The 27,684-nt window shown below is 43.1% G+C and overlaps 7 protein-coding genes and 2 long non-coding RNA genes across 11 annotated transcripts in view; 5 read left to right on the forward strand and 4 right to left on the reverse strand.

Annotated features, from left to right (window-relative positions):
- Positions 1-7,484, reverse strand: part of ogfod3 (2-oxoglutarate and iron dependent oxygenase domain containing 3) — a 21,030-nt gene extending 13,546 nt beyond the window's left edge. The window contains exons 1-9 of one of the 2 annotated variants that reach the window (XR_013329650.1): positions 7,286-7,484; positions 6,501-6,724; positions 5,093-5,168; positions 4,941-4,983; positions 4,667-4,731; positions 4,486-4,542; positions 4,230-4,383; positions 3,925-4,048; positions 2,338-2,570 (exon numbers count right to left, since the gene is read on the reverse strand). Coding sequence is in view for 1 of the 2 variants with exons in the window: in XM_077739210.1 (XP_077595336.1) it covers positions 2,434-2,570; positions 3,925-4,048; positions 4,230-4,383; positions 4,486-4,542; positions 4,667-4,731; positions 4,941-4,983; positions 5,093-5,168; positions 6,501-6,724; positions 7,286-7,353 (948 nt within the window). In the remaining variant the exon portion in view is untranslated. Of the gene's footprint in view, positions 1-1,631; positions 2,571-3,924; positions 4,049-4,229; positions 4,384-4,485; positions 4,543-4,666; positions 4,732-4,940; positions 4,984-5,092; positions 5,169-6,500; positions 6,725-7,285 lie in introns of those variants that run through there. The other variant, XM_077739210.1, reaches the window with a different exon arrangement.
- On the forward strand, positions 7,330-10,269 carry hexd (hexosaminidase d). The gene is made up of 11 exons (XM_077739209.1): positions 7,330-7,824; positions 7,893-8,008; positions 8,281-8,368; positions 8,449-8,613; positions 8,678-8,861; positions 8,982-9,053; positions 9,136-9,334; positions 9,400-9,561; positions 9,719-9,826; positions 9,891-9,980; positions 10,047-10,269. Exons 1-11 carry the CDS (start codon positions 7,738-7,740, stop codon positions 10,219-10,221), a joined length of 1,446 nt encoding a protein of 481 aa, XP_077595335.1. The 5' UTR covers positions 7,330-7,737; the 3' UTR covers positions 10,222-10,269.
- cybc1 (cytochrome b-245 chaperone 1) lies at positions 10,270-12,579 on the reverse strand. The gene is made up of 6 exons (XM_077739214.1): positions 12,389-12,579; positions 11,690-11,777; positions 11,564-11,605; positions 11,297-11,467; positions 11,067-11,211; positions 10,270-10,982 (listed from the first exon to the last, which is right to left on the reverse strand). The coding sequence occupies exons 2-6, from the start codon at positions 11,775-11,777 to the stop codon at positions 10,841-10,843; spliced, it is 588 nt and encodes a 195-aa protein (XP_077595340.1). The 5' UTR covers positions 12,389-12,579; the 3' UTR covers positions 10,270-10,840.
- narf (nuclear prelamin A recognition factor) lies at positions 10,636-16,579 on the forward strand. Of its 2 annotated transcripts, none has more exons than XM_077739212.1 (12): positions 10,636-10,998; positions 13,119-13,191; positions 13,260-13,328; positions 13,407-13,532; positions 13,602-13,734; positions 13,941-14,075; positions 14,380-14,498; positions 14,822-14,951; positions 15,206-15,278; positions 15,353-15,490; positions 15,570-15,727; positions 15,792-16,579. In XM_077739212.1, the coding sequence occupies exons 2-12, from the start codon at positions 13,135-13,137 to the stop codon at positions 16,037-16,039; spliced, it is 1,386 nt and encodes a 461-aa protein (XP_077595338.1). In that variant the 5' UTR covers positions 10,636-10,998; positions 13,119-13,134; the 3' UTR covers positions 16,040-16,579. The 2 variants fall into 2 exon arrangements, with proteins under 2 accessions (XP_077595338.1, XP_077595337.1); XM_077739211.1 differs by lacking the exon at positions 10,636-10,998 and adding an exon at positions 12,413-12,735.
- Positions 16,580-16,825: 246 nt separating this feature from the next.
- Positions 16,826-20,284, forward strand: fdxr (ferredoxin reductase). Its single transcript, XM_077739215.1, has 12 exons — positions 16,826-17,247; positions 17,327-17,406; positions 17,564-17,659; positions 17,738-17,860; positions 17,947-18,060; positions 18,138-18,239; positions 18,490-18,597; positions 18,836-18,920; positions 19,080-19,279; positions 19,348-19,519; positions 19,632-19,805; positions 19,882-20,284. Exons 1-12 carry the CDS (start codon positions 17,166-17,168, stop codon positions 20,019-20,021), a joined length of 1,476 nt encoding a protein of 491 aa, XP_077595341.1. The 5' UTR covers positions 16,826-17,165; the 3' UTR covers positions 20,022-20,284.
- Positions 20,285-20,875: 591 nt separating this feature from the next.
- On the reverse strand, positions 20,876-21,961 carry LOC144211767 (uncharacterized). The gene is made up of 3 exons (XM_077739213.1): positions 21,795-21,961; positions 21,638-21,724; positions 20,876-21,510 (listed from the first exon to the last, which is right to left on the reverse strand). The coding sequence occupies exons 1-3, from the start codon at positions 21,925-21,927 to the stop codon at positions 20,945-20,947; spliced, it is 786 nt and encodes a 261-aa protein (XP_077595339.1). The 5' UTR covers positions 21,928-21,961; the 3' UTR covers positions 20,876-20,944.
- Positions 21,962-22,416: 455 nt separating this feature from the next.
- Positions 22,417-24,908, reverse strand: mrpl38 (mitochondrial ribosomal protein L38). The gene is made up of 9 exons (XM_077738896.1): positions 24,787-24,908; positions 24,049-24,237; positions 23,842-23,973; positions 23,528-23,730; positions 23,391-23,463; positions 23,274-23,319; positions 22,930-23,088; positions 22,725-22,861; positions 22,417-22,598 (listed from the first exon to the last, which is right to left on the reverse strand). Exons 1-9 carry the CDS (start codon positions 24,860-24,862, stop codon positions 22,462-22,464), a joined length of 1,152 nt encoding a protein of 383 aa, XP_077595022.1. The 5' UTR covers positions 24,863-24,908; the 3' UTR covers positions 22,417-22,461.
- Positions 22,738-24,384, forward strand: LOC144212116 (uncharacterized). Its single transcript, XR_013329718.1, has 2 exons — positions 22,738-23,077; positions 23,195-24,384. It is a non-coding gene; the product is annotated as an uncharacterized LOC144212116 (long non-coding RNA).
- Positions 24,909-25,228: 320 nt separating the features above from the next.
- LOC144211989 (uncharacterized) lies at positions 25,229-27,560 on the forward strand. The gene is made up of 3 exons (XR_013329694.1): positions 25,229-26,054; positions 26,150-26,761; positions 26,955-27,560. It is a non-coding gene; the product is annotated as an uncharacterized LOC144211989 (long non-coding RNA).
- The last annotated feature ends 124 nt before the right edge of the window (positions 27,561-27,684 follow it).

Here is a 27,684-nt window from a genome sequence, read left to right on the forward strand (position 1 = left end):
AGCATGGAAAGTGGAAGCAACAGAAAAATAAGACTCATTTGGGATGGAGATTCATTACTTTTTTTTATGGCCTCCCGTTAGTAAATGTTGCAAAACCGACCGACAGGTGCGCAGGAACTGTCTCGTAAAAACGGCGGAAAAAAGTCAAAAATACATGCAGCAGCTATTTGAATTAATTGCAGTCAGCAATTATGGCCACTCTAAATGTTAATGAGCGAGAATTACTTCAATTTTTGATCCATTACTTTATCTAGAGACTCCCAGGGGTCAAAAAATGACAAAATTGGCGCTTTTCAAACAACGCAAGGGACAAAGTTTGATGCTTTTTCAACGTGAGACCACGACTTTAGTTTGCGTCATTCTTTCTTTCTAAAGCTTTGACGCAGGTAAGAAAAAAAAGAAAAAAAAGCCGGAGGCTGTGTCAACTTCAAAATGTCCTTCACCGATGACGGGAACATTAAAAAGCCACCAGCGTAGAGGGGGCCCAAATCATCATCATCATTATTCCGCCCACATCGCAACCAGAGCTCGCTCCTTTTTTGACAAGAAATTCATCAAATATGAATTCAAACCGAAATACGCGACCCTGGTGACGAGAAGAGGAACGCCGTGGATTTTTACTTTACCACCCCCCCCCCCCCCCCCCCACAATCTCTTCTGTGACATTTCTGCACGCTACAAGGTGTAATGGGCGCGCACTTAAAAGGTCAACTGCACGTAAAGGAGAAGCAAAAGGGCGAGAATCAATACTAAAAAGAGTTTTCTCCACACAGGAGCTTCTATGGGTGTCAAGTGGTTCAAGACCGGATTGCTTTCCCGGATCGCATGGTCCTCCCACCAGTTGGAGTTCAACTCGGAGACGAAAAGAGACCGCCAGGCTTTTTGAACAGGTGAGACGCCCACGCAACCGGGTCAGGGTTGAGCGACAGCCCACTACGACATGGCACAATGGAATTTGATTTGAAGCAATGCTGTTGCTCCAAAATGCCTTTCCATTTCCTATCCGGGCTATTATGGGGTGTCCACAAATGTAGGTAGAAAGATTTAGGCAGCAAAGACCTCCTTCAGGAGCAAGATGTTCTTTTTTATAAAGAATTCACGCTCAATTGTGTCATGTTTTATGGAGGAGTCTTGGCTTTAATGACGAATGCGCGCTCACTTTAATAAGCCTTATTAACGTATCGCCTCAAAGAGCCCATCTGTTCTTTTCAGCGTCAAAAGGATCCACCAAGATTTGCATTCTTTGCACTAATCTTGCCAAACAAAATCCCAACGAAATATCTTAAAATACATCTCCTGATCCTTCTATTTGCCGCCTGCGTATTAGTGTAACGTTACGGATCATAAAGAAGATGAAGAACATCCCAATGTGAAATGTACTACCCCAAAAGAAGAGTTTATACTGCAGTTTTGCCTAGATACAGTAATCCCTCAAATATGGCGGTGAATGTAAACATGGCAAGTACGCTCACCCCTATTATACTATTATTTTCTTCTCGCAAAGTAATGAATTGGCGATAATGGAGGTATTACAGTATATCCGAAGTAGAGCAGCTGTGTAAAAATAGAAAGCCCAACGCCAACATAAACGGTAAAAAAATGAGCCTTGTTGTAATTGAAAAGGAGGAACGTCACAAAAGAAAAGATTTATTCATATAAAAAATAAAGAAAACATAAAATGTCTTCCCAAAACACAAAAGCAAAAATTGGCCATAAAAAAGAACACAAATCAAAAGAAAATCCGTAAAAACAAGTTTTTCTTCAACAATATGGATTGACCGACCGACCGACCGAGAGCGAGTCAAAATACCAGAGCGACGTGAGCTTTTCAAAGGCCAAAAATGACGTTAATAAAACTTTGCCTGAGTGCTGATATCACAAACTAATATTGTTAGCTCATATTTCTGGCCCACTGGCTTTTTTTGAAGACCAAAAAAAAATGTTGTTATGAAAGACCATATTTATTTTTTTACATCTGCCTCTGCCAGGTGTAAAAGCATAAAATATATTGCTGATATTTACCTTGAACTTTAGCTAGATTATGGCAGATTAATTTCAAGCCGACTAAAGAGCCATTAGTAGGCTGAGGCAGTCCTGGCAAAGATGTTTTGATTTATGTATTCTCATGTGGTTTGTGGCAACGCTTTATGAAATATTAAAATGGAACCCTTTGGCACCCCCTCGCAGACCAAAGTGCACGGTGAATAATCCCAAAGACTGACTGACGTGCTACCTTTTAACCGCCTGGGGACATGACGCGCTACATTTTTAGTCCAAAATAATAGACCCTTATCGTTAACCCGTGTATTTTGGATCAAAAAGGTGGAGACAAATTACCGGTCATCTTGATTTCCCGCTCTTCTCTTTTGTCTTCGTCCCCTTTTTTTTTGTGCGGGGGTGGCGAGGGACTCTGCTCCGTCGCCCCCGGTCGCCTCAGGGTAGGGCGGGGTCGGCGATGGCTTGGGCGGGGTCGCAGGTGAAGGACACCGTGATGGCGTATCGGGCGCCCCATGATACTTTTTCCACGCGGTGGAGGTTCTCCGAGCCGGAGGAAAAGAAAGATAGTCGACCTGAATGGGGGGGTGGGAAGGAAATTTTTAAAAATATCATTAGACCAACCAGATTGAAAGTTAACATTCCCTTAACTACTTCACTTGCCAATCAAAACTGGAAGGTCACATGGTCAGTATGTGTCAACGTACTCCAAAAAAACCTAACAAGTTAAATGATTTCATTTTCTATGTAGCATTCAACGTCTCTTAGAAGTTGATAAAGTTGTGTATTGTAAAGCGTTGTCTTCCAAATCCACCCCCTTTTATGCCAAGTATCGAGATCTGATTTACAAACGCGACGAGTGGCAGTTTACTTCTTTTCGGTCTTGGAACAAAAGCCTCTGCGGGGGCTCAATTAGCTCCAAAGCTTTAGATATGGCCAATATTTCAACAATGCACCATGCGTATTCCCACTAGAACTGCTAGATCTGAAGAAAAGAAAAGAAAAAAGGGGGAAAAAGTAGCAGACACAGCACATTAGGCTGAGCAGATTAGCCCCGACAATAGCTTGCAATAACGAACGCTATTCAAGGCATTTGTGAGAGAGGCTAGCTGGGGAAGAAAAAATATCATATTATACAAATGACGCTACATAACACGCTTGGCACAAAAGATATGGATTTGGGAAATCAAGTATGAGTGCTCTCTTTATCTAAAGGCCGTCTGTTAAACTTGTTTTGCTCTGTGGGCCATTTGGTAGCAATTTGATCTGGTGTGGGTTCGCCATATTAGCTTGTCCTTCGCCAAATTTGGAGTGTCGCGCCCTTGCCAAAGCCATGACGACATCATTTTTACGCGGCCTCATTAGCGGCGGCGCAATCCAGCCTAAAGGTTTTCCCCACCTTAACTGAGTTTTAACGACTTTGCTACTTGGGTGTGCCACAATATTTTTGTAAGGGTATTAGTTCAGGGCCATAAGAAGCGTAATGGTTCGCAAAGATGACTTTCAATCAGACGCGGCGGTGGCTTCCGTCGTGATGCCGGCAACCCATCGACGGGTGGCCGGAGCGATTCGGGCAAGCGCGGAAGACTTTGTGATGCGAGAAAATGTGTCTTTCTTTTTAAATCTAGGATATTTATTGGCACACTGCGCCACGGGTCTGAAAAAGTCAAGTACTTTCAACTACTTCCACTGTACTTTGCCGTTGAACTTTGACATGATGGTGATATAGTAAGTCATTGGCTCATTTCATGATATTTTTTGTTTTTTTACAGAGGAGAGCACCAGGAAACAAGGCAAGGACGCAATATGTCAGTGTGGCTTTAAGAAGACAAAGTCAAAGGTTTGTGGTGATTTTTTTGCTTTTTAGACCACAAAGTGATTGATGTGTTACTTTGTTTTAAGCGGATCCCATGACAAACTGTTATTTACCTGCCTTTGGCTCCACTGTCTTATTCCCATTTTGGTCCATAAAGATAAATCGTCCTCCAGTAAAGTCTGAACCATAGTCAGAAAGGTACAGAAGAGACGTATAGTCAAATGAGCCATAGGTGACCTGAAAAACAACAACATAACAATTGTAACATGACTGGACATGCGCTAACGCGTATTCATTTGAAGTATTAACCGCGATATTCCAAGGGATTGCTGTAGTATTGATTCATGGCTGACTTGGAATAGAAAATATGGCCATATATTTCTGTATTGATATATTGCAGCCCCCCCCTAGTGAATACCTTATCAATGTGAGGGTGCCAGTATTCGTCATGCTGGGTCTTAGCTAGTGTTGAATTGATCCTGGAGAAGAAGGTGGGCTTGGTGAGGTACATTGTCTTCTGGTCTAAGCCAAATGTCTCCGCAATAACCGTCTGGATACGTTGGCGTACGTTTCTGATGGCGAAAAGACATACAGATACAGTTGAGGTGCCGTAAACAAATCCCCAATCCTCATCCATCTGGAACAACTAAAATTACAAAATCCTTTTGGTTTACCTGTAAAGCTGGAAATCGTCATCTGTGAAGACGTCCTGAAGATGCTCGCCAAAATATCTGCAAACAGTATTCAAATCCAGTCAAAAATCAAATTCAAGCATAACCAATTGAATCGCTTTATGACCTCCAACGCTATTTAAAAAGACATTTCAACCCTCAGTTAATATCGAAATGGTCCCACCTGTAAATGTTGACAAATTGAGAGCCCATGGACAAGGCTCCCGAGTGCAGGTCCAAGATGGATGCCTTTCAAGATGAAAACAGACAACAATTATTATAGAAAAATTCCATTCCTCGTCCTCTGCCTTTAGTTTGTGTCTTTTTTGATGATACGGACCGACTGTGGCCAAAAACACGGAACAAACCAGGCTCATTTCTCGCTTTCGAGCGGGTTTTTGGCAATGTTTTGGACTGGCGAGAAACATCCAATTAGTTTGATTTAAGAATATACTCACTCCTCCCTCTGATCCAGCCAACTGAAGCCCCCTCTCGGCCAGCCTGTATTAAAAAAAAGCCATTATTTATTAACGTGATTTACTTGTCTCATCGACACAGTGACCGTAAAGGGCAGAGATAAAGACCACCATAAATTTGGCCGAGTATTCACCTTCTCAGGAAGTGAGCTTCTTCTTTGGTCACCACGCCATCTGTGACGGCGCGCCCACATTTCTGAGGAGTGCATCCTGGTAAGGGAAAGAAAAAGGACTTAGCTAAGTGTATACTTATTGGAGGTGGCTTTGATTTAGTGAGTGACAGGGGATGGTAAACACATTGAAAAGAAGTAAGAACATTTTCCCATCCTTCCTGAAAACAACGTGACGAAACCAAATTTAGAACCGAAGACACCCCGCGTGGCGTCTTACAGAAATAAAGGCTGGTTCAAAGATGAATAACGGAGTGGCTTCCAACAGAGATTTTGCTCGTCGCTTGCAATGTTCTTGTTGAGATATCACACCGCTTACAGACATCTCTCGGCCATCTGCGACGCAGCGACACACCGGCGCCAAGTTGTTAAAAATCAGGGCATCCCAGTACGTCGTACCGCTTGGCGCTAACGTTATGATGACAATTGAGCTCCTTATAAGGCTTTGCTTTTACATTAAGCCATTGAAAATATGGGTCATTGTTAACATGATCTGTTTTCTGAGGGAAAGAAACGAGCATCTATTTCCAGAAAGTCCTTTTTTTTACGATTTTGAACTCCAAATTGACGTCTGTTATAATAGAGGTGTCGGAAGTACCGGTTGACTCTTCCATTGACTTGTCACTCCTCCATCAGTCCCTCGAATGGGCGTCGCCACTTCTGTGGCCTTTTGTTTTTTGGCCTCAACAAATCTGCTGCTCTCTAGTGTACACTGCGGGAATTTACTCCTATTGATTTCTTATCACAAGCCTTTAAAAAAAGAGTTAGTTTTATTTCAAATTGGGGGTTTTTGCGAGGAAAGGCAACAAGAGATTTTATAGATGATACTCTGGACATGGAGTTTTTAGATTTTTTTTTATTTTTATTTTTTGTGGCAACAAATCCTAGGGACACCTTGTGATTGTTATAATTTTTGGGTGAGTTTGATAGCTGTTTTTTTTCCTTTGTGTGTCCTGTATACGTGACTGAAACGCATATGAATTTCACTTGCTGTGTTCTTTCTGTTTGTCCGTTCCTTGTGTGACACACTCAGGTGTTTGCTATTGTCTCGTTAACCATCCCCCGTCTTTGCAATATGCAGAGTTGACAACCTCCCCCGACCAAATTTCAGGAGTAAATGCCCATGTCTCATTTCCGGGGTTCTAAATTTTCATCAGGAGTGAATGCAATGTGCGCAAAATCGATATATTTTTTTTTAATTTGAAAATGCAACAAGACATGTTATAGATGATACTCTGGACATGGAGTTTTTAGACCTTTTTTTTAATTTTTATTTTTGTGGCAACAAATCCTAGGGATGTCTTGAGAATGTTATTTTTTATTAGAACTTTCATCCAAAAGAATTTGACTTATGATCCATCAAGGCTCTTACCTGGGTAGCGTTTGTAGTTCTCGTAGTCTTCCGAACAGGGGACCACGTAGACTCTGGCTTCGGGAGACACGTGCTCCCGTTGCCTGACCAATGTCTCCGTCACGTCGCTGTCCAAAGTCACGTAGAACCAAATGGCGGCCCCGCACAGACATAGAGTGGTCAGCAACAACGCGGCTAGACTCGTGGTGCTCCACCAAGTCGTGCCTTGGCGCAGTGCATTACCCCTGAAAGGGAAAAAATGACATTTCAAACCACAGGAAAAAAAGGGAGCGACATACACATGTTGACAAACAAGTTCTATGGGGAAATCATTGGAAATTACCATTTATTTCCTCCAAATTTAGTGTCCATAATACAATATTGTAGTATTAAAAATCAAAACACATTGGTGTTCTTGTTAAAACTTAAAGTTAGCTTCTTTAAAAGAATTGGGGGTGTAGCTTTTTTTTATTATTTGTTTACAAAGACTTTGTAATCATTTAGTGTTGCAATAATTATTTACATAAATGTTGCAATCATTTAGTGTTGCTGTATTTATTTACAAATATTGGGATAAAAAACATCACATTTAGATTTTAACCTCTTTTTCCCTCAAATGAGACACCAGGAATGAGTAATAACGCACTGTAAACCAATGTTATATCGTTTATAACTTTTGTATGCCAAGACAAGTTGGAACGGGATATACAACGTCACTACTTGGTCCCTACGTCATGCTGCCTGTCTGTTTTGGAAAAAAAAGTCCCAATTATTTCTGCAAGCCAAAACGTGCTGCATGTTCTTACCTTTTGATTTTCTTGCCGATCTCTGTAGAATTCGGACCTTTGGCATTTCTTTGTCGTACCGGCGCCATTAGAATATCAACCAGCGGTGTACTTTTGGAAATTGCAATCACATAGAGGTTTGCCTTCTCCGCTGATCATTACACTCCACGCGCCGATGGGACCCGAATTGTTTTTCATTTCCTGGTTCGCACGTGTTGGACGTTTTGATTGGCTGCGCCGAAGGAAAAGCGACTTGTTCATTGGACGGTTTATGTTCTAATGGAAAGGGACGTCATCGGGTCCATGCGGAAATGCCCTGTCGTTTCAGTTATTTATTTATTTGCTTGTTTATGATGAGATCGGCACTACTACGTAACGGGTTCCCCGGACATGCAGAATTTATACTCGGCTCGGTTAAGTGAGCTGGAAATTGGATTTATTTGATCGACATCAACCTTGCTGCACAATTCAGCATGGATAATCCACCGTGGCCAAAAGGCAAGAAAATAGTTCACCTGGATCTGAAAGGAGCCCCTCCCAAAGTGGATTACCTTTACCAGGTATCTTCTCTCATATCAATAAATAGCTGTGTGCAAATTTGTATTTTAACCGTTTTCTTGTCATCCAGTTGATGGAATGCTTCTCTCGGCTGGGCGTGGATGGATTACTGCTGGAATATGAGGACATGTTTCCATATGAAGGAGACCTGCAGCATCTGAGGGCCAAGGCACAACCTCCATATAGGTTCATGCTTACAAATTATATATTGGCTTACTGTATTTTCCTCCCTTCTAATTAGTGTGGCATCGATCGGCACCGGTACGAGTTTCGGAATGATTTGTATCGGTGCTAAGAAAGTACCTGCCGGTTGGTTCTGCGCATTGTGTACTAGTTTACGACCAATCATTACCTTCCTCAGATGCCGTAAAACACGGGTGTCAAAGTGGCAGCCCGGGGGCAAAAATGATATTGCTGCAACTTTATTCAATTTTAATCAGACAACCTTGTGTTTTCAGCCCGGATGAGATATTATCCATGCAAAAAGTGGCAAAATCGAAAGGCATGGAGGTGATTCCACTGGTGCAGACCTTTGGCCACATGGAGGTATCGTGTGACACCCGTTGTCTCATGGCGGCACGCTCCGTCCGTGGTTTCCTTTGGCGTCCCAATGCCTTCCCCTGTAGTTTGTACTGAAACACAGATCCATGTGGAGTCTCCGAGAAGTGTCAAACTGCGTAGGCACCCTCAATCCCTGCAAGGAAGAAGGACTCAATCTGGTGACGGCCATGTTGAGGCAGGTGCTGGAGCTCCACCCGGGTTTAAAGACGCTGCACATCGGTGCGGATGAGGTAACGTAAATGTGCTCCTTTTCCAATCTGGCCAATGGTCTCATAGCTCCCTGTTTGTCTTTAGGTGTACATGTTGGGTGAGGGTGAACTGTCAAAACAGTGGTTGGCTTCACCGGGACGCTCCGTGGAACAACTTTTCCTCGCCCATGTTGCATCTGTGGTCAGGTTCATCAAGGAGGCGTGGCCTCACATCACCGTTGTCATGTGGGATGATATGATGAGAGGGATGAGTCAGGACACGCTGAAAGGTGAGCTCGGATAGGCCGCTGCACCCATAATATATGTCATAATATGAATACTATGTATGTATATACATCCTGTTTTATGTTGAAGACTAATATACAGTTATGTTTTGCTGCCCATAATAGCGAGTGGCATCGTAGGACTGGTCCAACCCATGTTGTGGGATTACACTCCTGATCTGGACGTGGAGAAAACCGGTATGAGTCTTACATTTGTTATCTAGTAACTCAACGATGGCAACAATACCATTTTCATCCCATTTGCAATTGTCTTGACCAGTGTCCCTGCTGGAAAAGTATCACGCCGCCGGTATGCAAGACGTGTGGGCGGCCAGTTCCTTTAAAGGCTCCACCAGGGTGGACACAAACGTCCCCAGTACGCAGAGGCACGTAGACAACCATTTGCAATGGTTAAAAGTAGCCCGATCTGCGCCTGCCGCTCTGAACTTTGTGGGGATTGCTCTCACGGGCTGGCAAAGGTAAAAATGATATTCATATTTATTGGGATCAGAAAATAAATGTCATTTGTCCGTCCCCGTATCAGGTACGACCACCTCTCAGTGCTGTGTGAGCTCTTGCCTGTGGCTCTTCCGTCACTGGCCGCTTGTCTCCAGACGCTCCTCCTTGGCCAATTTAGCCCCGAGGCTCAAAAGCAAGTGACCACACTTTTGCAAGTCTCCTCTGTGGAGGTCACGTCCATCGGAAGGTGAGGCCAATAAACATGGTCGCAATTCTGGGACGTCTTTTTAAAACCAAATCTCCATTCTTGGGATTAGCGTAAATCACAAGTATGGCGACATTCTCTTCTCGAGATGGCCTACATCAGAATTTCCGTCTAATTGGTTGCCTCGCATTTGATTTAGCGCCATTGGAGACGTCCGCCTGTTCCCCGGAAGAAGACTGGCAGAGTCCATCGTGGAAGTGGAGTCGCTACTTTGCGCCGAGGACATCGAGTCCTTTGAAAAGAATATGTAAGTTCAGAAAGGTTCATCCTCGGAGGGTTGCCATGACACTAAAATGAGTTTTTCATCTTAGGTACGTACGAGGATGGTTGAGTCCCTACCACAGATCCAGAAGAATGGTCAACCCTCTCATCGCCGCACAAATTCAAAGTCAAGCATCGACGTAAGTGCGCGATTGTCTGGCCGGCGTATTTTGGGATGACTATACGATCATATCGTGTCCTATCAGGTATTTGGCTCGCTTGCAAGAGATGGCGGATGTGGTCAGAGAGGAGATGAGGATTCTCTATCCAGATTCCACCGTTGAAGAGTGGATCGAGGAACACGTCAGCCCGGTGATGGTCCCCCTTCAGAGAATTCTGGATCAAATCACTGAATGTTCCGTAGAGATAGTTCCATCCTAGCCCTAAATGACACTGTCACTTTAATTTGAATAAAAACAATACAAGCGCTTTTGGGGATTTTTTTTAATACAAAAGAGGATTTCAGAAAATGTAAAAACACAATTAGAAAAGAAAATCAGATTAAACCGTAAAGAGAGAGGAGAAAAAGGGACATTTCAAGTGGTTTTAAGTAGTATTGCACCGATACCAATACCACACTAAAATGATGTCCTATCCAAGATGGCCGTCTGTTACCTGTTCATCCTTCTGCAGTTAATTTAAAGAATGACATTCAAATATGCAGTCAGTAAAAGGGGAAAATAAGAGCTTTGCTTCAAATGGTATCAGTACAACACTAGTTTTATGTAACTGCTTTGCTCCTTTGGACTTGAGTACAATCTGATTGACACAGTGGGGGGGGGGATACATCTTTGGTTCAGAAAAGACTAGCAAAACTGAGGCATACAGTAGAAAGGCACGGTTAACTGGTAATAAGCTCCATCGTAACAAGATTTCCCTTTTTTTTTTTTAAAACATGCAGTCTATTTCAGGTTTGTCAGAAAGCATGAAACGGAAGAAACGACGTCATAACAGCCAATGGAGTGGAGCCGTTTTCCCCAATTGAAAGGAGACGTGGATCTTATTCCTTTTCTTTCTCCGAGTCGCTGCTGTTTTCCGAAAATTCCGCTTCTTCCTCCTCCAGCAACTCTTCCCGTTGCTTTTGCTGCCGCTCGTCCATCCCCAAAAAGCGCTTCAGCAATTCAGCAATGGCCTCAACGTCACTGAAAGAAGTTTCCCGTGAGTATACTTTGAATTATTCTTCACAATTGTATAGAATTTATTGATATATAGTATCTTGTATATACCTTCGCCCTCCGATGGTGGCACTCTGAGTCAAAGGGTAGGAAAAACCCGTGGCCAAACGCAACATAAGGAGATAGCCTTTGCCCAAATAGCGCACTTTTTCTTCTTGGACGCAGACGTCGTGCAGATGTCTCAAGTCCAACACCACTTGAGAGAAGACAAGATGATGACTTTTGACAATTTTGAACCACAAATGGTATCCCAGAGGGTATCCCACCCCCCAATTTCTTACCATTCTCTTGGCCCTTTCTCCACAAGGTTAAAACTAGCGTGTACAAACTAATGTTGGTGAGGTGAATGACATTGTTGCTTTTGTCAAATATGGCCTCTTCCCATTCTTCCATGTTCTGAATGGCCACAAACAGACAGCCAGTCACGTAGAAGAGCTTCCAGAAGATGCTATCTGCAACACACACAAAAAAAACACCAACCTACACTCAAAACAGAGTGTTTGTTTTTGTTTAACTATTGAAAATATCAAAAGTGAGGATTTTTGTACCGGAGCTGTAGTAGGCAGCCGCCAAGCCGATGGACACCATACCTAAAAAATAAGGAAATAAGTTGAATGATATATGCTAGGGATGCCATTGTTTCCCGTAACAATTCAAATAGGACAAATATTGACCTATACAAAGAGACCAAGAACGTATGCCCGGGTTTCTCTTCAGGTGCAGCATTGTGGCGCTGTGTTCCTCCACTAACATGTAGCCCATCTAAAACAACATTGGATGTTCAAAATAAGTCAATCTTGAACAATATGGCATAAAGTAGTATACTGTCATCATTTGTATCCACATAAATTATCGATATACTACTACAAGAGGTGAGTGTAATTACTTTACAATCAGATTCGTATGCAGTTATCTCGTATGAATATTATTATTTTTTCATAAAGTGGTAGTATCTGTTTAAAAATTGAATGTTGGGTGTAAGAGGAAGCACAACAAATAATCCCCATTGTGATTCTGGGTCAGTTCAAATAATAACAGATAACTTACCTTGAATGAATCGATAGGTTGACTTTCTAGGAAGATTTTTGTAATGTAAAGGAAATTACAATAGAAGAATATAAAATGAAGATCTACGTAAACACTGCCTTTCTTCCTGAATATGTGTCTTTCGATGGGATCGATGAGCTTCCGCCAGATTTCAAAATAAAAACTCCAATCAAGCACACGTTAATTGTCCAAGTCAAAATATGTATCCAAAACATTGCCATGTAAATGCAACATTATTAGAAAAAAAAACATTTGCTGCGGGGAAATGGACCAGTATTCATTTTTTTGTGTTTATTTGAATCAATGATACTACGTACTCATCTCACCTTTTATTTTATTCAGTGTTGACACTTCCGAGTCGGTCATTGTCTGTCCTGCGCACGGGCGCTTTCTTGTTGCGACTTGACCGGCTACAATGGACTGAGTCACTTGAAAACAGCGATCGCTGTCAAAACGCCTCTTGCTTGATATGAAATAACACGAAGACAGCTTACGAGAGGACACCACCGTTTCCGATTGCCTACAGACTGATTATTTGTCGTTCCGCTTTTGGAGTTATTGTAGGGGCGACCTTCGATGCTCCTCCTGCAGTGGTGAGTCTTCCAATGTTGCTGCTTTTGAATTGTCTGCATGCATTTAAATTTTTCCAGGTGTTTTCATACAGATCACCCGGGTAAGTTTCCCAAATGTCACTTTTGTTTTCTCAAATGACCTTATGAAAATAGTGGCTATAAATACTGCCTTAGTTCTCGTTTCCCGTTACTCTGAACATTATATGATAGTATAGTACTACTTTATACATAACATGTCAAGGTACATTGAAGGTGTTCTCAGCAGTTTTAGGTACTAAAACGTTGTCGCCCAGTCTGAGTTAAAGACATTTACTACATATATACTACATGATGTTAATTCGTTTTGGAATATAAAGCGATTTGGGTATACTTTTTGGCATATGATTACAAATAATAACCAGAACTTTTGTACCAAACCACTTTGACGAGAAATAGTGTGTACTATAGGTTATTTTCAAAGGATCTCCTGTGTATGTACTTGCAGATCAGCATTGAAGGAAATGTCTGAGGTCAGCGTTGAGAAGCGCAAGGACAAATGCGAGAACTGCAGCAAGCAGGTGAGTCTTCTTCTCGTGTAAATGATCTGACGTCAACTAATTGTGCATCCCGACCGCTGGACAAACAGTGCAACAAGAAGCAGAGCGACAACCATGGGCTCAGCTCACCTCAAGACGGAGAGACGGTCCATGAAAAGGTCAAATAAGCCTGCTTCTGCGTGGAAAATGGCACTGGTCTGGAGCATAGCAATACTTTGAACTCTTTGTTCCTGCAGGAGGCCCCACGCCCGTTATTGCTGAGCGCCTGCTTATCCTGCGATGGCTGCATGTCGGAGGGAGAGAGCCTGAAGATCTCTCAGCAAAATTTGGAGGAGTTGGAACGGGTGTTGGCACTCAACAATGTACAGAAGCATTGGACAGGTCGTCCCCATGTAAGCTCGCCAACTGAGGAATTTCTTTGTGCTCAGCAGAAATGCGACGTGGCCAAACACAAGGTTCTGGTGGCGTCCGTGTGTCCGCAATCGCTTCCCTTCTTTGCCGTCAAACTTGGCGTGGACGTGGTTGAGGCCGGCGCGAAACTTTGTGCTTTTCTCAAGAGCCTGGGTCAGTTCACTCACAACATTGAAAATAAATCACTGTAATGTGTTTCTCAAACTAGTTGTGACACAAAGTAGTAATGTAGTGACTTCACTGGCAATCAGTCAATGCAACAAAATGCAGTCCAAAGATAAATAAATGTATGTGTCCTTGTCAATTGAGAGTAGATTTTTTTCTTTTATATCTGAATTTGGAATCCTATTTCCATCCAGGGGTGAAGTTTGTGTTTGATACCACTCTGGCGGCAGGCTTTAGCATCATCGAAAGTCAAAAGGAATTTATCAGCAGGTATCGCAGGAGGCACCACGACTCCAGCGCCCTGCCCATGTTCACCTCCTCCTGCCCAGGTAAATCCAATCATCTTGGTCTCTGTTCTAATTGTTACCTTGGCAATGCTCAATGTTAATGATAGCGTGAGATGCAAGTGTGTGAACTGGCGGCTAGCTAGCGATAGCCAGATAAGAGTGGAGTGCTGGAGTTGATAGATAGGTTTTTTATTCCGCCACTCCCTTCTTCAGTGACAGGGACGGTGAGAGAGCTTCAGAACATTCCGTCAAGGCTCTGTACTGAAATCTGTCAAGACACAATTTAACAAAATCAAACCCTATAGAGAATGTTGGGAAAAAAATGGATAACTGTATATTTGAACAGGTTGGATTCGCTACTCGGAGCGCATCCTCGGGAGTTTGGTCACGCCTCACATCTGCACGGCCAGGTCCCCGCAGCAGATTATGGGATGTCTGGTCAAAGACTACTTCTCCAAACAGCAGGTGAGTGAAGTGGACGAAAATAGCATTATGCTATCATTAGGAATGTGACCATATATCATCATACGTGCATGAAAATGTCGCCCCGAGGGGTCGGCAGCGAATGTCCTGTGGTGAGGGACCCGGAGGTTTCTGTAGTTTACGACAATATGATGAAAAATGGTCTTCACGCAGTATATCTGGAGCCGGAGGAGTCAGCGATTTTAGAGCCAGAAGTTATCACCACCCTGCTGATGAACTGCTCCATAAACTAAGACTAGCAATAATTTACAGCAAAGTGGAAGAGGAGAAATGATTATCAAATGCTTTCCTTTTTCCACCCACAGAAGCTCAACGCTGACAAAGTTTACCATATGGTGGTGGCTCCCTGCTTTGACAAAAAACTGGAGGCTGTCCGAGAAGAGTTTTACAACAGTCTGCTGGAGAGCAGAGACGTGGACTGTGTCCTCACCTCAGGTTCATACCATAACTTCTTATCTTTTACGCCCTCAGGACGGGGCAGATCAAATATAGCCGTCGCCATGACGCAATTGTTTTTATTTCCGGGGTTGTGTTGACTTTTTGGGTTAGAAACCGGCCAGTCGTTATTTTTGTCTCAAATGACCGCTGAAAAGTTATTTCTGGAAGAAACAAATTGATGTCAACAGTCATAAGATTGAAGCAAACCAGAAAAAAAAGTAGTCCCAAGCCACAATTGTGTCGTTTTCCAGGAGAAATTTACTACCTGATGCAGCAGAAGAAGGTCTCCATAGAGGATCTAGACTCACTTCCATTGGATCATGTGTGAGTAGTTGCTCACTATTTTTATCATATATTGTGTTGCGTCCATTAAATTATGGTTCCTTTAACTATGACAGGCTCGGGGATGCCGGCGACGCCACGCCGGTTCGGCACGAAGGTCGCGGTTCCGAGGGGTTTCTGGAACACGTCTTCAAGCACGCGGCCAAGGAACTATTTGGCGTGGACGTTCACGAGATCACGTACCAGACGCTCAGGTGAGTTGAGGAGCCCGTGTCAGTGAGCTCCGTCGATACGTGTCGAGACGACGTCAACCGGGAGTTGTGGACCCCGCAGGAACCGAGATTTTCAAGAGGTGACGCTGGAGCGGGACGGCGAGACGCTGCTTCACTTTGCTGCCGTTTACGGTTTTCCCAACATCCAGACTTTGGTGCATCGCATGAGGAAGGGACGAGTGCCTTACCAGCTGGTGGAAGTGCTCTCCTGTCCGGGAGGTAACGCCCTGGCCACTTTGGCCCGCGGAAAATGTGCGCCGTCACTTACACACGCTTCTTACAGGGTGCTTAAGCGGCCGGGGTCAAGCCGAGGACCAGACGGCGGGTGGCGTGGATAAAATCCTGGTCCGACAAATGGAGGGAGTCTACAAAAGCTTGCCCGTCGCTCTCCCGGAATTCAACCCCGCTCTACAGACGCTCTATCAAGACTGGCTGGAGGGGCAAGATTCCCCGCAGACCCGCCAACGACTGCACACCCAGTACAAGAGTCGTAATCCGAGACCCTCGCGGCCCCTGCACATGCAGTGGTGAGAAGGATGGGACATGAAGCGCATTTTTGGCTTTATTTGGGATACCTTAGCCACCATCTAATAATTGCCTTTTGATCAAGTCAAGAGCTGGACTCAGTTAGGCACGGTTTCCCAAAAGGTGCGTTATAAAATGTAATATGTCAGTAGTTGCCAAGCAAAAATGCTCATGTGGATATGGAAATTAAAAATGATAGTTATGCTTTTGTCAAACATCCAGCAGCAGTGTTTCCACAAAACTATGCAACTTTCTGATTAACCTGTTCCATCAGTACCAGGACAAGTATTTTAGTTGTTGTTTTTTTTTAATCTTTTTTAATCTTTGTGTGTATGTGTAACTTGGGCAAAATGTCTTTATTTTAATCCTTTAGGACTTATAATGTATACTTGTCAAATTACTCGTGACATTGCCAAATGTGTTAGGCTTTTATTTTGTAACACGCTTCACAATGGTAGCGTCCTGTGAGAGTCTATCAAAATAAACATTTTCAAGGCCAAAAAGCACCCCCACAAAAGGCCAAGGCTTCAGTTATCACCGTTAGAAGACCTTGGTTTTATCACTAAAAAATATCTCTTGTTCAAAATGAAAAGGACTGAAAAATTAAGGCTGGGTGCATACTCCCAAAAGTATTTTATCTAATTTTAATGCTAAGTCATATTTCTAACATAATTCAAGGCATATTTGATTTGTACGACATATTTTAATTAGTTAAATTTATCTGAATTAGATGAAATAGAAAGAATAAAATTGTGAACTCCCCTTCACATTTAGGGGGTGACATTAATGGTACGTTCCAGGAGGAACCAGTCGTGCTCATTCTTTGTTTGGCTGGAATATTTTGGTGCTACACGGCGGCGTAACGACGAGGTAACTTCATGTCGTTTTCACAACTTTAATAAGTTAATGAGTGTTCCGCGAAATGCCTCGTTACTGTGTCATATCGACATTAGTAACCAAATGCCGTGGCGAACACTGACCGAAAAGAGAACATTTTGTTTTCGTTACCTTGGCTTTTGCTCTCGTCGGCTGTCGAGGAGAGGAAGGCTACTTGCCGCTCTGAGGTTACCGCCATAAAAAAAACACCTATTGAATTCAAACTCAACGTCTATCTCCAGCCACGAATTACAAAATGCGTGCCTTTAAAAGGCTGTCAACCGGTGGCACTTTGTTGGCATGGAAGAGCAAATGGAGGAGTCAGCCTGGTAAGTCACGTTCATGCTAATTTGGTGCCATGCTCAGTGATATTAGCCCTTTGACAAACGTTCACTTTTAAACCATGTTTTGCTACAGCATTGTCCTCAAGCAACACTAAAGTTTGTGTCGTTGGTAGTGGACCGGCAGGCTTCTACACGGCACAACATTTGCTCAAAGTAAGTATCACGCACGTACTTCTTTAAGTGGAAAGCTGGTGCTCATTATATCGTGAGGTAATTGTTAGCCTCAACCTAATGTGTAAAATGGTATCCACAAATTCACAAGTGAAAAATGTTCTGCCTTATGTATGGAATGGCCTTTTTATTCTCCCAGGCCCGTCAAGATGTCGAAGTGGACATTTACGAGCGACTGCCCGTCCCTTTTGGCCTTGTTAGGTTTGGAGTTGCCCCTGACCATCCTGAAGTGAAGGTAAACCCTTGAAGGGAATCTTATGTTTCCAGATTTGAATACTAAAAGCATCATTCTCCCACCCAACCTTGTCCTCAGAACGTCATTAACTCGTTCACGCAGACCGCCAAACACGCTCGCTGCCATTTCTATGGAAATGTAAACATTGGGAAGGACGTGAGCGTTGAAGAACTGCGCCAAGCGTACCATGCAGTAATATTGGTATAAGACTAACGCTCGAAATTAGCTTTGTGAGTGGGATCTGTTTCTCAATCATTTGTGGCTGTCTATGTTGTACTTTGCAACAGAGTTACGGGGCGGAGGGAAACAGGACGATGGGGATACCGGGAGAAGATTTACCAGGAGTCTATTCCGCCAAAGACTTTGTGGGCTGGTACAATGGCTTGCCAAGCTGTCGCGATGTAACTTTCTTCACAGAGCTTCTTTTTATCCAAAGATATCAGTGGGTAAACTATATATATTTTTTCCTGTTGTTCAGCTGAACCCCGACCTCAGTCCCGAAACGGCGGTCATTCTGGGACAGGGCAACGTGGCTTTAGATGTGGCCAGAATATTACTGTCCCCCATCGACATATTAAAGGTATGATGAGAGTATAGATGTGTAGATTTCCAATCACACTTTTGGTCCCTCTAGTGCCCTATGGTGACCTCCTCCTTTTTGAGATGAAGGATTTTTTACTGTCGGTGCACTAATACCCCTTTGACCCCTGACACTGATTCCGCAAACCACTTGTGTGGTGTTGTCTGATACCAAGTTTAAAAATGCAAATTTAAGACTGAAAGATCCAGTTGCGACAAACAAAGGTAACACGAATTGTTGTTCCTCGCAGAAGACCGACATCACTCAGGCGGCCCTGGAAGCGTTGATGGAGAGCAAGGTCCGCAGAGTGCTCATTGTTGGCAGGAGAGGACCCATGCAAGTGGCTTGCACAATCAAGGTCTGTCCATGCAACAATAAGACCATTCAAAATTATTGGGAAAAAGAAGAAGAAACCTTCACGTAACATTTCTTCTTTTCAAAATAAAACAAAGACCAATGCCCCCATGTCTGGAGCATCGGTCTTTGTCGTGTCACTAGTCTGTAATCTTTGTCTTGTTTTCTTATTGACTCGTTGTCATTAATACTGTGTTCTGGCTTCTACATGTCGTTGGTTGCTTATCTGACGATGAATGAAGGAACTTCGGGAAATGGTGAAACTACCAGCCACCAGACCGGAGATGCTGCAAGCTGATTTTGTGGGTGTCTCGGAGGCCCTTTCAGGTGACAAATCGGTTTTAATGACATGCCATATATTTCCTTAAGTAGAAAATGCAATTAGTGGAGAATTTGCTCTCCCGCGGGTCGCGCACTGCTTGTAACGCCAGATATCCAAAAGATACCTGGAATAGAAATTAGCCTCTCAATGTCTTACTTTTTCAGATTTGCCAAGACCAAGAAAGCGTCTGACAGAGTTGATGCTGAAAAGCGCTACCGAGCTTTCTACAGACGAGGAAAGAGAAAGAAGTCATCAAAACTGGCGCAGTTGGGGATTTCGATTCTTCCGTAGTCCCGTCCAGATTCGGCCCAATTCTGACGGCTCCCGCGTGGAGGCCGTCCGGCTGGCGGTCAACCGACTAGAGGTGAATTTTACTGCCTCGATTGGTGGATTTTATTTTTCTATTTTAATGGTCTGTCCTCATCACACCAGGGTTCGGGTGAGGCTGCTCGTGCGGTGCTCACTGGCGAGCTAGAGGATGTGACCTGTGGCCTTGTCGTTAGCAGTATTGGCTACAAGAGCCTCCCCATTGACCCGGCCGTGCCCTTTGACCCCGACAAAGCCATCGTTCCCAACCAAATGGGCCGGGTTCACCAAGCTCCAGGTACGGGTTAAAAAAACTGCTTAGCACCAGTAAATGATAGTGCTGTTCACAATTCATTCATTTTTTCTTGCTAAAATAGTGATCTTTGTTAACTTGAAACTTTTCCTTCCAGGTCTATACTGTAGCGGCTGGCTAAAGACGGGACCAACGGGCGTGATCGCCACCACTATGAATAATAGTTTTGACACTGCCAAATCCTTGATAGAAGACATGGATTCGGGACATTTGGACACGTCTGCCGCTAAATCTGGGGCAGAAAGTATCACGGATCTACTCGCCAAAAGAGGTAGGTACATTTCTGCTTACATAGTTGCGCTTATGTGTGGGGGATCCCAAAAGTGTGTGTTTTTATCCTACCTTAGGAGTAAAACGAGTGACTTTCCCAGATTGGGAAAAGATTGACGATTTGGAGAGGAGGAAAGGGGAGGCGATGGGAAAACCCCGAGAAAAGATGCTGACTGTCGAGGCAATGCTTCAAGTGGCACGGACGGAAAAGGTCTGAATGTCATGGATGGTTTTCAAGGGAATGACTGAAAGTGAAAACTGGGTAGGATTATGGTCAATTTCACAATAAATGTGCACTTACTGAGACTCTTCCTCTTGGATAAGAAAGTGTCAGATTACACAGATCATGTAATAGTAAAGAATTTTTTTAGTGATTTATTTTATTTATACCCTGTTCTTCCTTGGATGTAATGTTTGCATATCAAGGTACGTAAACAATTTGTTCACTCCAAAGGAATAAAGAATGTGAGAATAATGACATTTGTTTCTGTATCTTTTTTCCTCGCCATCAATCACATAGCAGTTTAAATGGATTGGATGCATACTATTACCACAATACAAATATTGGAGCAATCTCGACTATTGTCCAATGGAATGGACATTTACTGAAGGCAAGTAAGAAATTTGATTTTTGTTACAATGGCTGATGTATACAACTTAATTAAAAAAAAATGTATAAACAGAAATGGCAGGTTAGAGATTTTTAATTCAATAAGACAAGTTGCATCTTTCGTGCCATTTTATACATTGACAGACTACACAGTGAAGTCATCAACCATGTTGTAGTTTTGTCATGCTGTAGCTTTGCTTGTCGTCGCCGTTGTTCCGAGGTAACTTGCTCACATTGTAGCTTTGTTGCACATTATTCTGCTGAACCTTGCTGCTCACGTTGGTGTGTGGATGGTCATTGAGCTGGCCCTTTCCGCACATATTATAGCTTTGCTGTTGGTCATTGTGCTGGCCCTTGCTGCTCATGTCGTGTCCTGGAAGGAATCCATGCAGGAAAAAATAAAATGTAATTATGCAGCTACAGTTTTGCCAGATAGTTAAATACAATTAGTCACAAGAAAATGTCAATATTAAGATTTTTATTTTTAACAGTTGCACATTTGTTGGACACCACAGCTCAATATTAGTTTGTTAAACATTCACAGTCATAGAAACAGCAGACAATTCATCATCCACTCTGGTACTCTCATAGCTCACATCACGGCGCAGGTTGAAATGATCACTTTGGTGGCCCATGGCGCTCATGTTGTAGCTCTGTTTCTCCTCGTCATTCTGTTGGCCCATGGCACTCATGTTGTAGCTGGTTTGGTGCTCATCATACTGTTGGGCCATGCCACTCACGTTGTAGCTCTGTGGTTTGTCACTCTGTTGGCCCATGCTGGTCATGTTGTAGCCATGTTGTTTGTCGTTCTGTTGGCCCATGGCGCTCATGTTGTAGCTCTGTTTCTGCTCGTCATTCTGTTGGCCCATGGCGCTCATGTTGTAGCTTTTTTGGTGCTCATCATACTGTTGGGCCAGGACACTCATGTTGTAGCTCCATTTCTGCTCGTCATTCTGTTGGCCCATGCTGGTCATGTTGTAGCTGTGCTGCTGTTTGTCATTGTGGAGGCTCATGCCGCTCATGTTGAAGCTTTGCTGGTAGTGACTGGAGTCATTGTGGCGAATATTGTCCCCATCATCCATTACCAATGCTTTGTCTTAAAAAAAATAGCCATTGAAAGTTAGTGTATCATAGCTAATGGAATGCATAAAAGTACATTTAAGGAAAATGTGTCATGCTTTCTACCATTGGGGAAAACTTTGGGCTAAATATAACATTGTCACCTCCTCTCATTTGATGTTTGAGCACAGAATCCAAAGTTCGGAGCAGCTCAAAAGCCCGGTTCAGGGACTCGTCGGCAGCCAGTAAATCTAAAAGGTACATTTCAAAAGTTTTAATGAGCAAAAAAGATAAAATATCAATACTCATGCAACCACTTACCTAACAAAGCTCCTTCATTAAGCGTGGCATTGAATCCATCTTGCGTGGCTCCAGCTAGATGGGGAAAAAGTAGGCCCAATTTTGCCATCAGGACAGAATGCACCAACACGACCAAGAAGCAAACAGCAGCCATGGCTTCAGTCAACAACGTCAACAGTACCAAACACATTGCCTTTTTAATAGCAAGCCGGCGGCAAGAAAAAACAGCTGCTCATAATTGGCGCCAATGAGAAGCAGTCTTACCGTGGCAACAATCCATTTAGTCCCTCCCCATCAAAATGGATTCAATATCTTGAGGCAAATGCTGATGAGTCCCTGAACCAGGCTTTTGATATTAGGATAAAATAACATTTTCTAAAATAAACTCAGCAGCAGGTGATACGGCGTAGTGGGATGTCAGAATTGGAGGCAGGAAAATTATTGTGTTCTGATTTAGAATGGGAATTAGGTAAATACCATTCAAATACTAGCTCATTTCATGTAAAAAATAGTGTGGTTATTTCACGGACACATTGCTGTTGCAATTTCATTTTATCTGTCAAACTCAGTGGATGGGACTAAAACCCCATGAGTTATTTGAAGCCCAGACACTTGGGAGGGATGTACCAGCAAGCACACAATGTTGATTGTTCATGTTTATTTAGTCATCATTTGAAATGAATGCTCATCAGTAGATGCCGTAAGTTTGCTCTTTTCCATCTCTGTAGCGGTCCAGGTAGCGTAGAGGTTGTCTGTGGGGGAATTTCACCTGCGGCGGGTGGTATACTGGGGGACGGATGAATTCAAACACGGGCTCTGCCATGTCTGCGTGGAAAAGAACAAAAGCAAACTCGTGGTCAAATCTCACTACATGGCTCACAAAATCCATCTACTGGATTCTACGGCCAGATACATTGACCAGTGTTGTATTGTCTCGCCCCTCGTACTCACCCAGAATGTTGTGAAAGGTGCTTGTCACAGTGGGATCCCACTGGCACTGGAAAAAGGCCAGGCTTGCCGGTGTCACGCTATCCTGGTGCTTTCGGTAGAAATCCACCGTTTTGAAAGTACGACGTGCCAGCGAGTGACTACAAAAAAAATGAGGTCATTGTTGCTTACCACTTCCTTCGTATACACAACTTGAAATGTTCCTTACCACGGCGATGGCCTGCTCTCTTTCTGGAAGTCAATAGGGCCGTCCTGCTGGAAAAGGATGAAAATGTAGCGGTGGAAGCCCGTTCCTCTGGCCGGGAAAGGAGGCAGATAGTGACAAAGTTCTTCCCCGGACTGCACCGCTCCGGATGGTATGTTCCCACTGTGGAAAAACAATCAAGTGTTTTGCTATCCCACTTTTTTTTTGTATACAGAATGCGTCATCGGGTTTAAACTTTGTATCTTGTGTCTTCATATTCTTTTACCAGGGAGATATTTTTATGACACACACAAGTACTTCAAGTAAAGCCAAACATATCCAAGTGGAGTGGAAGTGGGATGACTTACACCAGCCAGTGCAAGTATTCGGCTTCATTATCCAGAAGATGTTCATCTGAAAAGATCACAAATCCTCTATTAGAAAGGTTAAAACTCAAATGAAATGATCAAAGATTATAGCCGGACCTGGGCAAGTCAGCAGGAGGGTCCAAAGCGAGCCCTCGTCGGCGTTAAAGCTGACGACGGGAGCCGAAGCTGCCTGGAGGAGAAGAAGGCGTAAAGAAATGGCAACAACAACAACAATATTGTTGTACGCCTTTTACTTCTGTCGGTGTCAGCGGATTCCCATAATGCACGTGAGCGTCGCTTTCCTGGCCATAGCAGATCCGCAAAGGGATGTGAGGCAGGAAGAATGCCGTGGGGAAAAGATCTCTGTAGACCCCATAGTGCTCCGCCAGTCTTTTGATGTGAAAAGGACCGGCGCTCTTCTCCCACGTTTCCTGCACTTGATCCAAGTTGATCTTGACTAGGGAAGAAAAAAAGACATTTTTACTTTCAGGGCCAACAAACGCCTTGCTCTCAATTTCTCCCGGGAATCTTTTTTTTTTTTTTTTGCCGTGATCATCGTGGAACTTACATTTTCGCAAACGACAACTTCTCTCCAGCTCGACATCTTCCTTATTCTTTTTCAAAATCTGGATCCTCTCCCTCAGTTCTCGGCTTCTGGACAGCCGATGGCGAGGCAATCCAATGTTCACGTGCTGGACACCTGCCGGAAGATATCCACTTCAAAGTACGGCTCGTGATGATGACACGTCCCCCTCTGTGTGTTATTGTTTCTCACCATGTTCTGGGTCTTCTTTTTCCGTATATCCTCGAAAGGTGTTCCACCACACTGGCTTTTTCATGGCCGCTTGGGCATGTTTGAAGTAACGGTTGTAGGTGCGATATTTTTCCACCTCGTCAATGTTGCGCACATCAATGTCTTCATTTGGCATGGGCCCCAGCGGAGGCTTCCGTCGGCAGAGAAAGGCTGCAACAAAAACAGCTGAGTGCTTGGGCTGTGACAATGTGTGGCCATACCTGCTATAAAGATGCTGACAAAAATGAATTGGATGTCTGTCTTATTGGTATGTTTGTAAGATAATATGAGACTAAAATAAAGTGCCATTCTATTTAATGACTGCAACTTTTTTTCAGAAGAACACGCACGATTTTGCTCAATTTACTAGCTTGAGCTTGTTTTTTTTCTCCAGGTAATTGTTGTATCAGTGGATATTATATGGGAGAAATTATTACGAATATATATAAAGGATAAATTGAGATAAAATTGATCCTTGAGCTACTGGTTTTAACACACCAATTAAGCTTTATGACAAATTCATTAAATTCCTCTCAGAATAGAGTAGGTAACAAAGCTCATTTAGTTTTGATGTTGATGTTCATAACGACAATACATTTGACATTGTCAGTGGGCCACGGACTTTATTTTTCCGTATATTTACAAGTCATCATGCACACGTAAAAATAAGCACAAGCACAAAAAAACAAGCAACGTCTGACTAGATTTCATTCATTATACCTGTTGTAACAAATGTCCTCGCATTAAATTCAAGTAATTTCCTAGACACACGATCGAATTGCAGGCGCAGCGCCATTTTGAATGTAGCATAAGTGTACGGTGGCTGAAGAAGTTACAATTTCAGTTCACTGGCACAGTTATATCGTTCAATTATTCTTTAATATATCCCTATATTTGTGGCCATGGGCGGTTCAGAAAATTAATGAATATCCTAATTGCTAAAATAAATGACTTTCAGTTTGTCACACAATTATAACATTGACACAAAACACTTAGGACTTTGTCTCCATTTTTGGGAGGCGGGGTCAGGTATGATTGACAAAATGCGTGGCGAATAGAATTTGAGATTTGGATATCCGCTGCGTTGCATTGGTTGTTCGGACGAGCCGTGTCATTGGCACAGCAACAGACGTTCGTTCGAGGCTGATGTGATGATAAAAAAATGTCATAAAGTGCCCCTGTTTGGGGGACATCCTTAACTAGACTACTAGAAGTACAAACACGTTATACGTCTTTATCGCAAATACAGAGGCATGTGGATCCAAGGCTAAAATGAGCCAGAAGTCGGCTACTATCTCAGCATGAGATTCATACTAAACTTTTCATTCAAATGTTAAAGAGTCAAAAGGGGACAGACCATTTAGGGCCAATATTGTGAGTATGTTTGATGCTGTCGTTTGAGCATTTATAGTCTTCTGAAGTTCTACTCAAACACCGAGTACTATATGGTAGTACTCATGGTACTTGGAGGCACGCATAGGTACACCAAAAGTGCAAAAACTTTCGACTTGGGAGCAAAAAATATCACACCTGTTGTGAAGAGGGGTGTGACACATCAATATAATGCTTCACTTTGTCTGTAAAGTCTTGCACATCATCACCATATTGATATTTTGTCACATCCCCAGCTTCCATATCCAATGCATAAAAAGCTGAAGTTCTTTCCAGGCTTGGAGGATAATTGCTGGGGTGCAGGATAAAATGACAGTGTAGAGGGTAGCAAAGGGTGGGGTGGGCAGGACCAAAATAAGTTTCTACACCCAGAGCCGGTCACTCTATCGCCGTCTGGAGCATTTTAGCCGGTGAAGTGAGTACTCTCCCGAGTCCCGAGGTCCTTTCGAACATCTCCTTTGTGGGTCAAGCAAGGGTCAGCATGGAAAATGTGCTGGAGGAATATGGTTTTTCAAAGATCTTGAGCAAGCTGGAAGGGCTACCAAATGCCGATCCATGGGAACTGGGGGCCTTCTTTGTGATCATCCTCTTTGCCAGTAAGTCCACTTTAAGAAAGTCTATCTGCTTCTTTTATGTCTACGTGCCTCTAAAAGCTGTCCCGTCTCCTTTTTCTTTTCTTTTTTTTTTGCAGTCACAATCCTGGGTTTGGCTCTTCTTTCTTGCCTCCAGTGCTGCTTGTGTACGGAGTCAAAATATAACACTTCCAGGGTGCAACCACTGCAGTCCATCTGAAGATGGAGATGATTAAAGACCTCACAAGCAAAAGAGCATTTGGTGCGATTATGGAAAAGCAAAATGTTTCTTTGAACCGGAGCCAACCCCTATTTCCCTTTGCTTGGTGCAAAAAAAAAAAACAACAACAGCAAATTTATTGTAAAGATTCAATTGTCATTGCCAACACACCAATAGTAAAACACTGCCGGCCTGTCATAGGCAGAGTTTACGACCCCCCCTTCTCTTTTGACTCGGTCGGTCAATATTCTGAGTAAACATTAACCTCTGTTGCCTCTTACGCCAACACCTTAACACAAGAGCATATGGTGAAGTGCAGAAGTCTAACTGGCTCTTTGTTCACGCGTTGATCCGGAACATTTCGTTGATATTCAAATGGTTTTGAAGGCTGCCGCTGCGAGATAAAGAGGGTTCCTCTCTAAACTCCCCTATTGAGAGAAGCTATGGTGACGTTTTGTTCAAAGTCATTGAACTGCGAGAGAACTATTTAGTTCGACATGGCCGTGGAGAGGTGAGTTTTGGACCCGGGACGTTGTTGGCGATAACACTTTCAGGCGTCATAAAACATTGCTGGCTTTTCAATTTGGATTTGCTTGAGATAAAATGCTCTTATTTAGTGGTGGCAGTTGAGCTTCCTCTTATAGAGCAAGCGAGTATTCTAGCAAAGGATTCTTTCTCAACAAAAGTTTTCTCACTGTGCGCAGCGCTTTGGGACAACAGCGACCCGCCGACTGGATAGAATGGTTCTTATTCCGTTTGCATCAAGAGCCGTGGGCGCTCGGCACCTTTGTGGTTCTGGTGCTGTTTGTGCTGGGAGTACTATCTCTGGCCGTCTTTGCCCTGCTATACGGATGCTGCTGTAGCGGAAGCCCGGGAAAGCAGATGCTTAAAAAGAAGAAGCTGCAGTCCCACCAACAAAGAACGCTGAAACATGGAGTTATTTAGACATATTCACGACAGACTCTATACATGTGAAGGACTGGTAGGGGGAAAAAAATCAATGTATCTTTGTTTATTAGTAAATCTGTATACTAGTTTTGCACCAATACAAGATTCCAGAACCAGTTGACTTTTTTTTTTTGGATAAAATTGCTAAATTGGCAGTTGGTATTTAATTGAACTTTTATTCCCCTTTTAATTCCGTAACAATATTAGATAGTAGTAGACAAATAATGAATGAAAACTACTGTGAAAATTGTTCAGATTAAGATTTTCCATGTGTGTATGTTACTGGAAATTGTGTGCATATAGGGATTCCTCTGGGATTTGTTTTTCAGCAGCAGCATTTAAATAAATACATTTGAAATGTATTTCTTTTATATGTCAATTTATTAAATCATTTTGAGCATATAAATACCGATTTTATTTCATCCTGAACGCATTACTACAATATTGCGGCTATGTTATAGCCTATCTGAGATATTTCTGAATGAA

This window comes from Stigmatopora nigra, chromosome 18 (assembly GCF_051989575.1).
Source record: "Stigmatopora nigra isolate UIUO_SnigA chromosome 18, RoL_Snig_1.1, whole genome shotgun sequence".
In the NCBI taxonomy this organism is placed as follows: Eukaryota; Metazoa; Chordata; class Actinopteri; order Syngnathiformes; family Syngnathidae; genus Stigmatopora; species Stigmatopora nigra.

What these genes read in the sequence shown, in the direction of transcription:
- hexd (XM_077739209.1), top strand. Translation starts at nt 7,738, where the DNA reads ATGGATAATCCACCGTGGCCAAAAGGCAAGAAAATAGTTCACCTGGAT. An exon ending in TGCACATCGGTGCGGATGAG is followed by an intron (nt 8,614 to 8,677) that starts GTAACGTAAATG and finishes GTTTGTCTTTAG; the next exon opens with GTGTACATGTTGGGTGAGGG. An exon ending in GAGTCCTTTGAAAAGAATAT is followed by an intron (nt 9,827 to 9,890) that starts GTAAGTTCAGAA and finishes TTTTCATCTTAG; the next exon opens with GTACGTACGAGGATGGTTGA.
- cybc1 (XM_077739214.1), bottom strand. Translation starts at nt 11,777, where the DNA reads ATGGGCTACATGTTAGTGGAGGAACACAGCGCCACAATGCTGCACCTG. An exon ending in GGCTGCCTACTACAGCTCCG is followed by an intron (nt 11,468 to 11,563) that starts GTACAAAAATCC and finishes TGTGTGTTGCAG; the next exon opens with ATAGCATCTTCTGGAAGCTC. An exon ending in GCCACCATCGGAGGGCGAAG is followed by an intron (nt 10,983 to 11,066) that starts GTATATACAAGA and finishes AACTTCTTTCAG; the next exon opens with TGACGTTGAGGCCATTGCTG.
- narf (XM_077739211.1), top strand. Translation starts at nt 12,668, where the DNA reads ATGTTGCTGCTTTTGAATTGTCTGCATGCATTTAAATTTTTCCAGGTG. An exon ending in GGGTGTTGGCACTCAACAAT is followed by an intron (nt 13,533 to 13,601) that starts GTACAGAAGCAT and finishes TGTGCTCAGCAG; the next exon opens with AAATGCGACGTGGCCAAACA. An exon ending in AGTGCTCTCCTGTCCGGGAG is followed by an intron (nt 15,728 to 15,791) that starts GTAACGCCCTGG and finishes CGCTTCTTACAG; the next exon opens with GGTGCTTAAGCGGCCGGGGT.
- fdxr (XM_077739215.1), top strand. Translation starts at nt 17,166, where the DNA reads ATGCGTGCCTTTAAAAGGCTGTCAACCGGTGGCACTTTGTTGGCATGG. An exon ending in GAGTCAGCCTGGTAAGTCAC is followed by an intron (nt 17,248 to 17,326) that starts GTTCATGCTAAT and finishes GTTTTGCTACAG; the next exon opens with CATTGTCCTCAAGCAACACT. An exon ending in CGTACCATGCAGTAATATTG is followed by an intron (nt 17,861 to 17,946) that starts GTATAAGACTAA and finishes ACTTTGCAACAG; the next exon opens with AGTTACGGGGCGGAGGGAAA.
- LOC144211767 (XM_077739213.1), bottom strand. Translation starts at nt 21,927, where the DNA reads ATGGCTGCTGTTTGCTTCTTGGTCGTGTTGGTGCATTCTGTCCTGATG. An exon ending in TAATGAAGGAGCTTTGTTAG is followed by an intron (nt 21,725 to 21,794) that starts GTAAGTGGTTGC and finishes TGTACCTTTTAG; the next exon opens with ATTTACTGGCTGCCGACGAG. An exon ending in CAAACATCAAATGAGAGGAG is followed by an intron (nt 21,511 to 21,637) that starts GTGACAATGTTA and finishes ATTTTTTTTAAG; the next exon opens with ACAAAGCATTGGTAATGGAT.
- mrpl38 (XM_077738896.1), bottom strand. Translation starts at nt 24,862, where the DNA reads ATGGCGCTGCGCCTGCAATTCGATCGTGTGTCTAGGAAATTACTTGAA. An exon ending in AAAAGAAGACCCAGAACATG is followed by an intron (nt 23,974 to 24,048) that starts GTGAGAAACAAT and finishes ATCTTCCGGCAG; the next exon opens with GTGTCCAGCACGTGAACATT. An exon ending in CACCTTTCACAACATTCTGG is followed by an intron (nt 22,599 to 22,724) that starts GTGAGTACGAGG and finishes TTTTCCACGCAG; the next exon opens with ACATGGCAGAGCCCGTGTTT.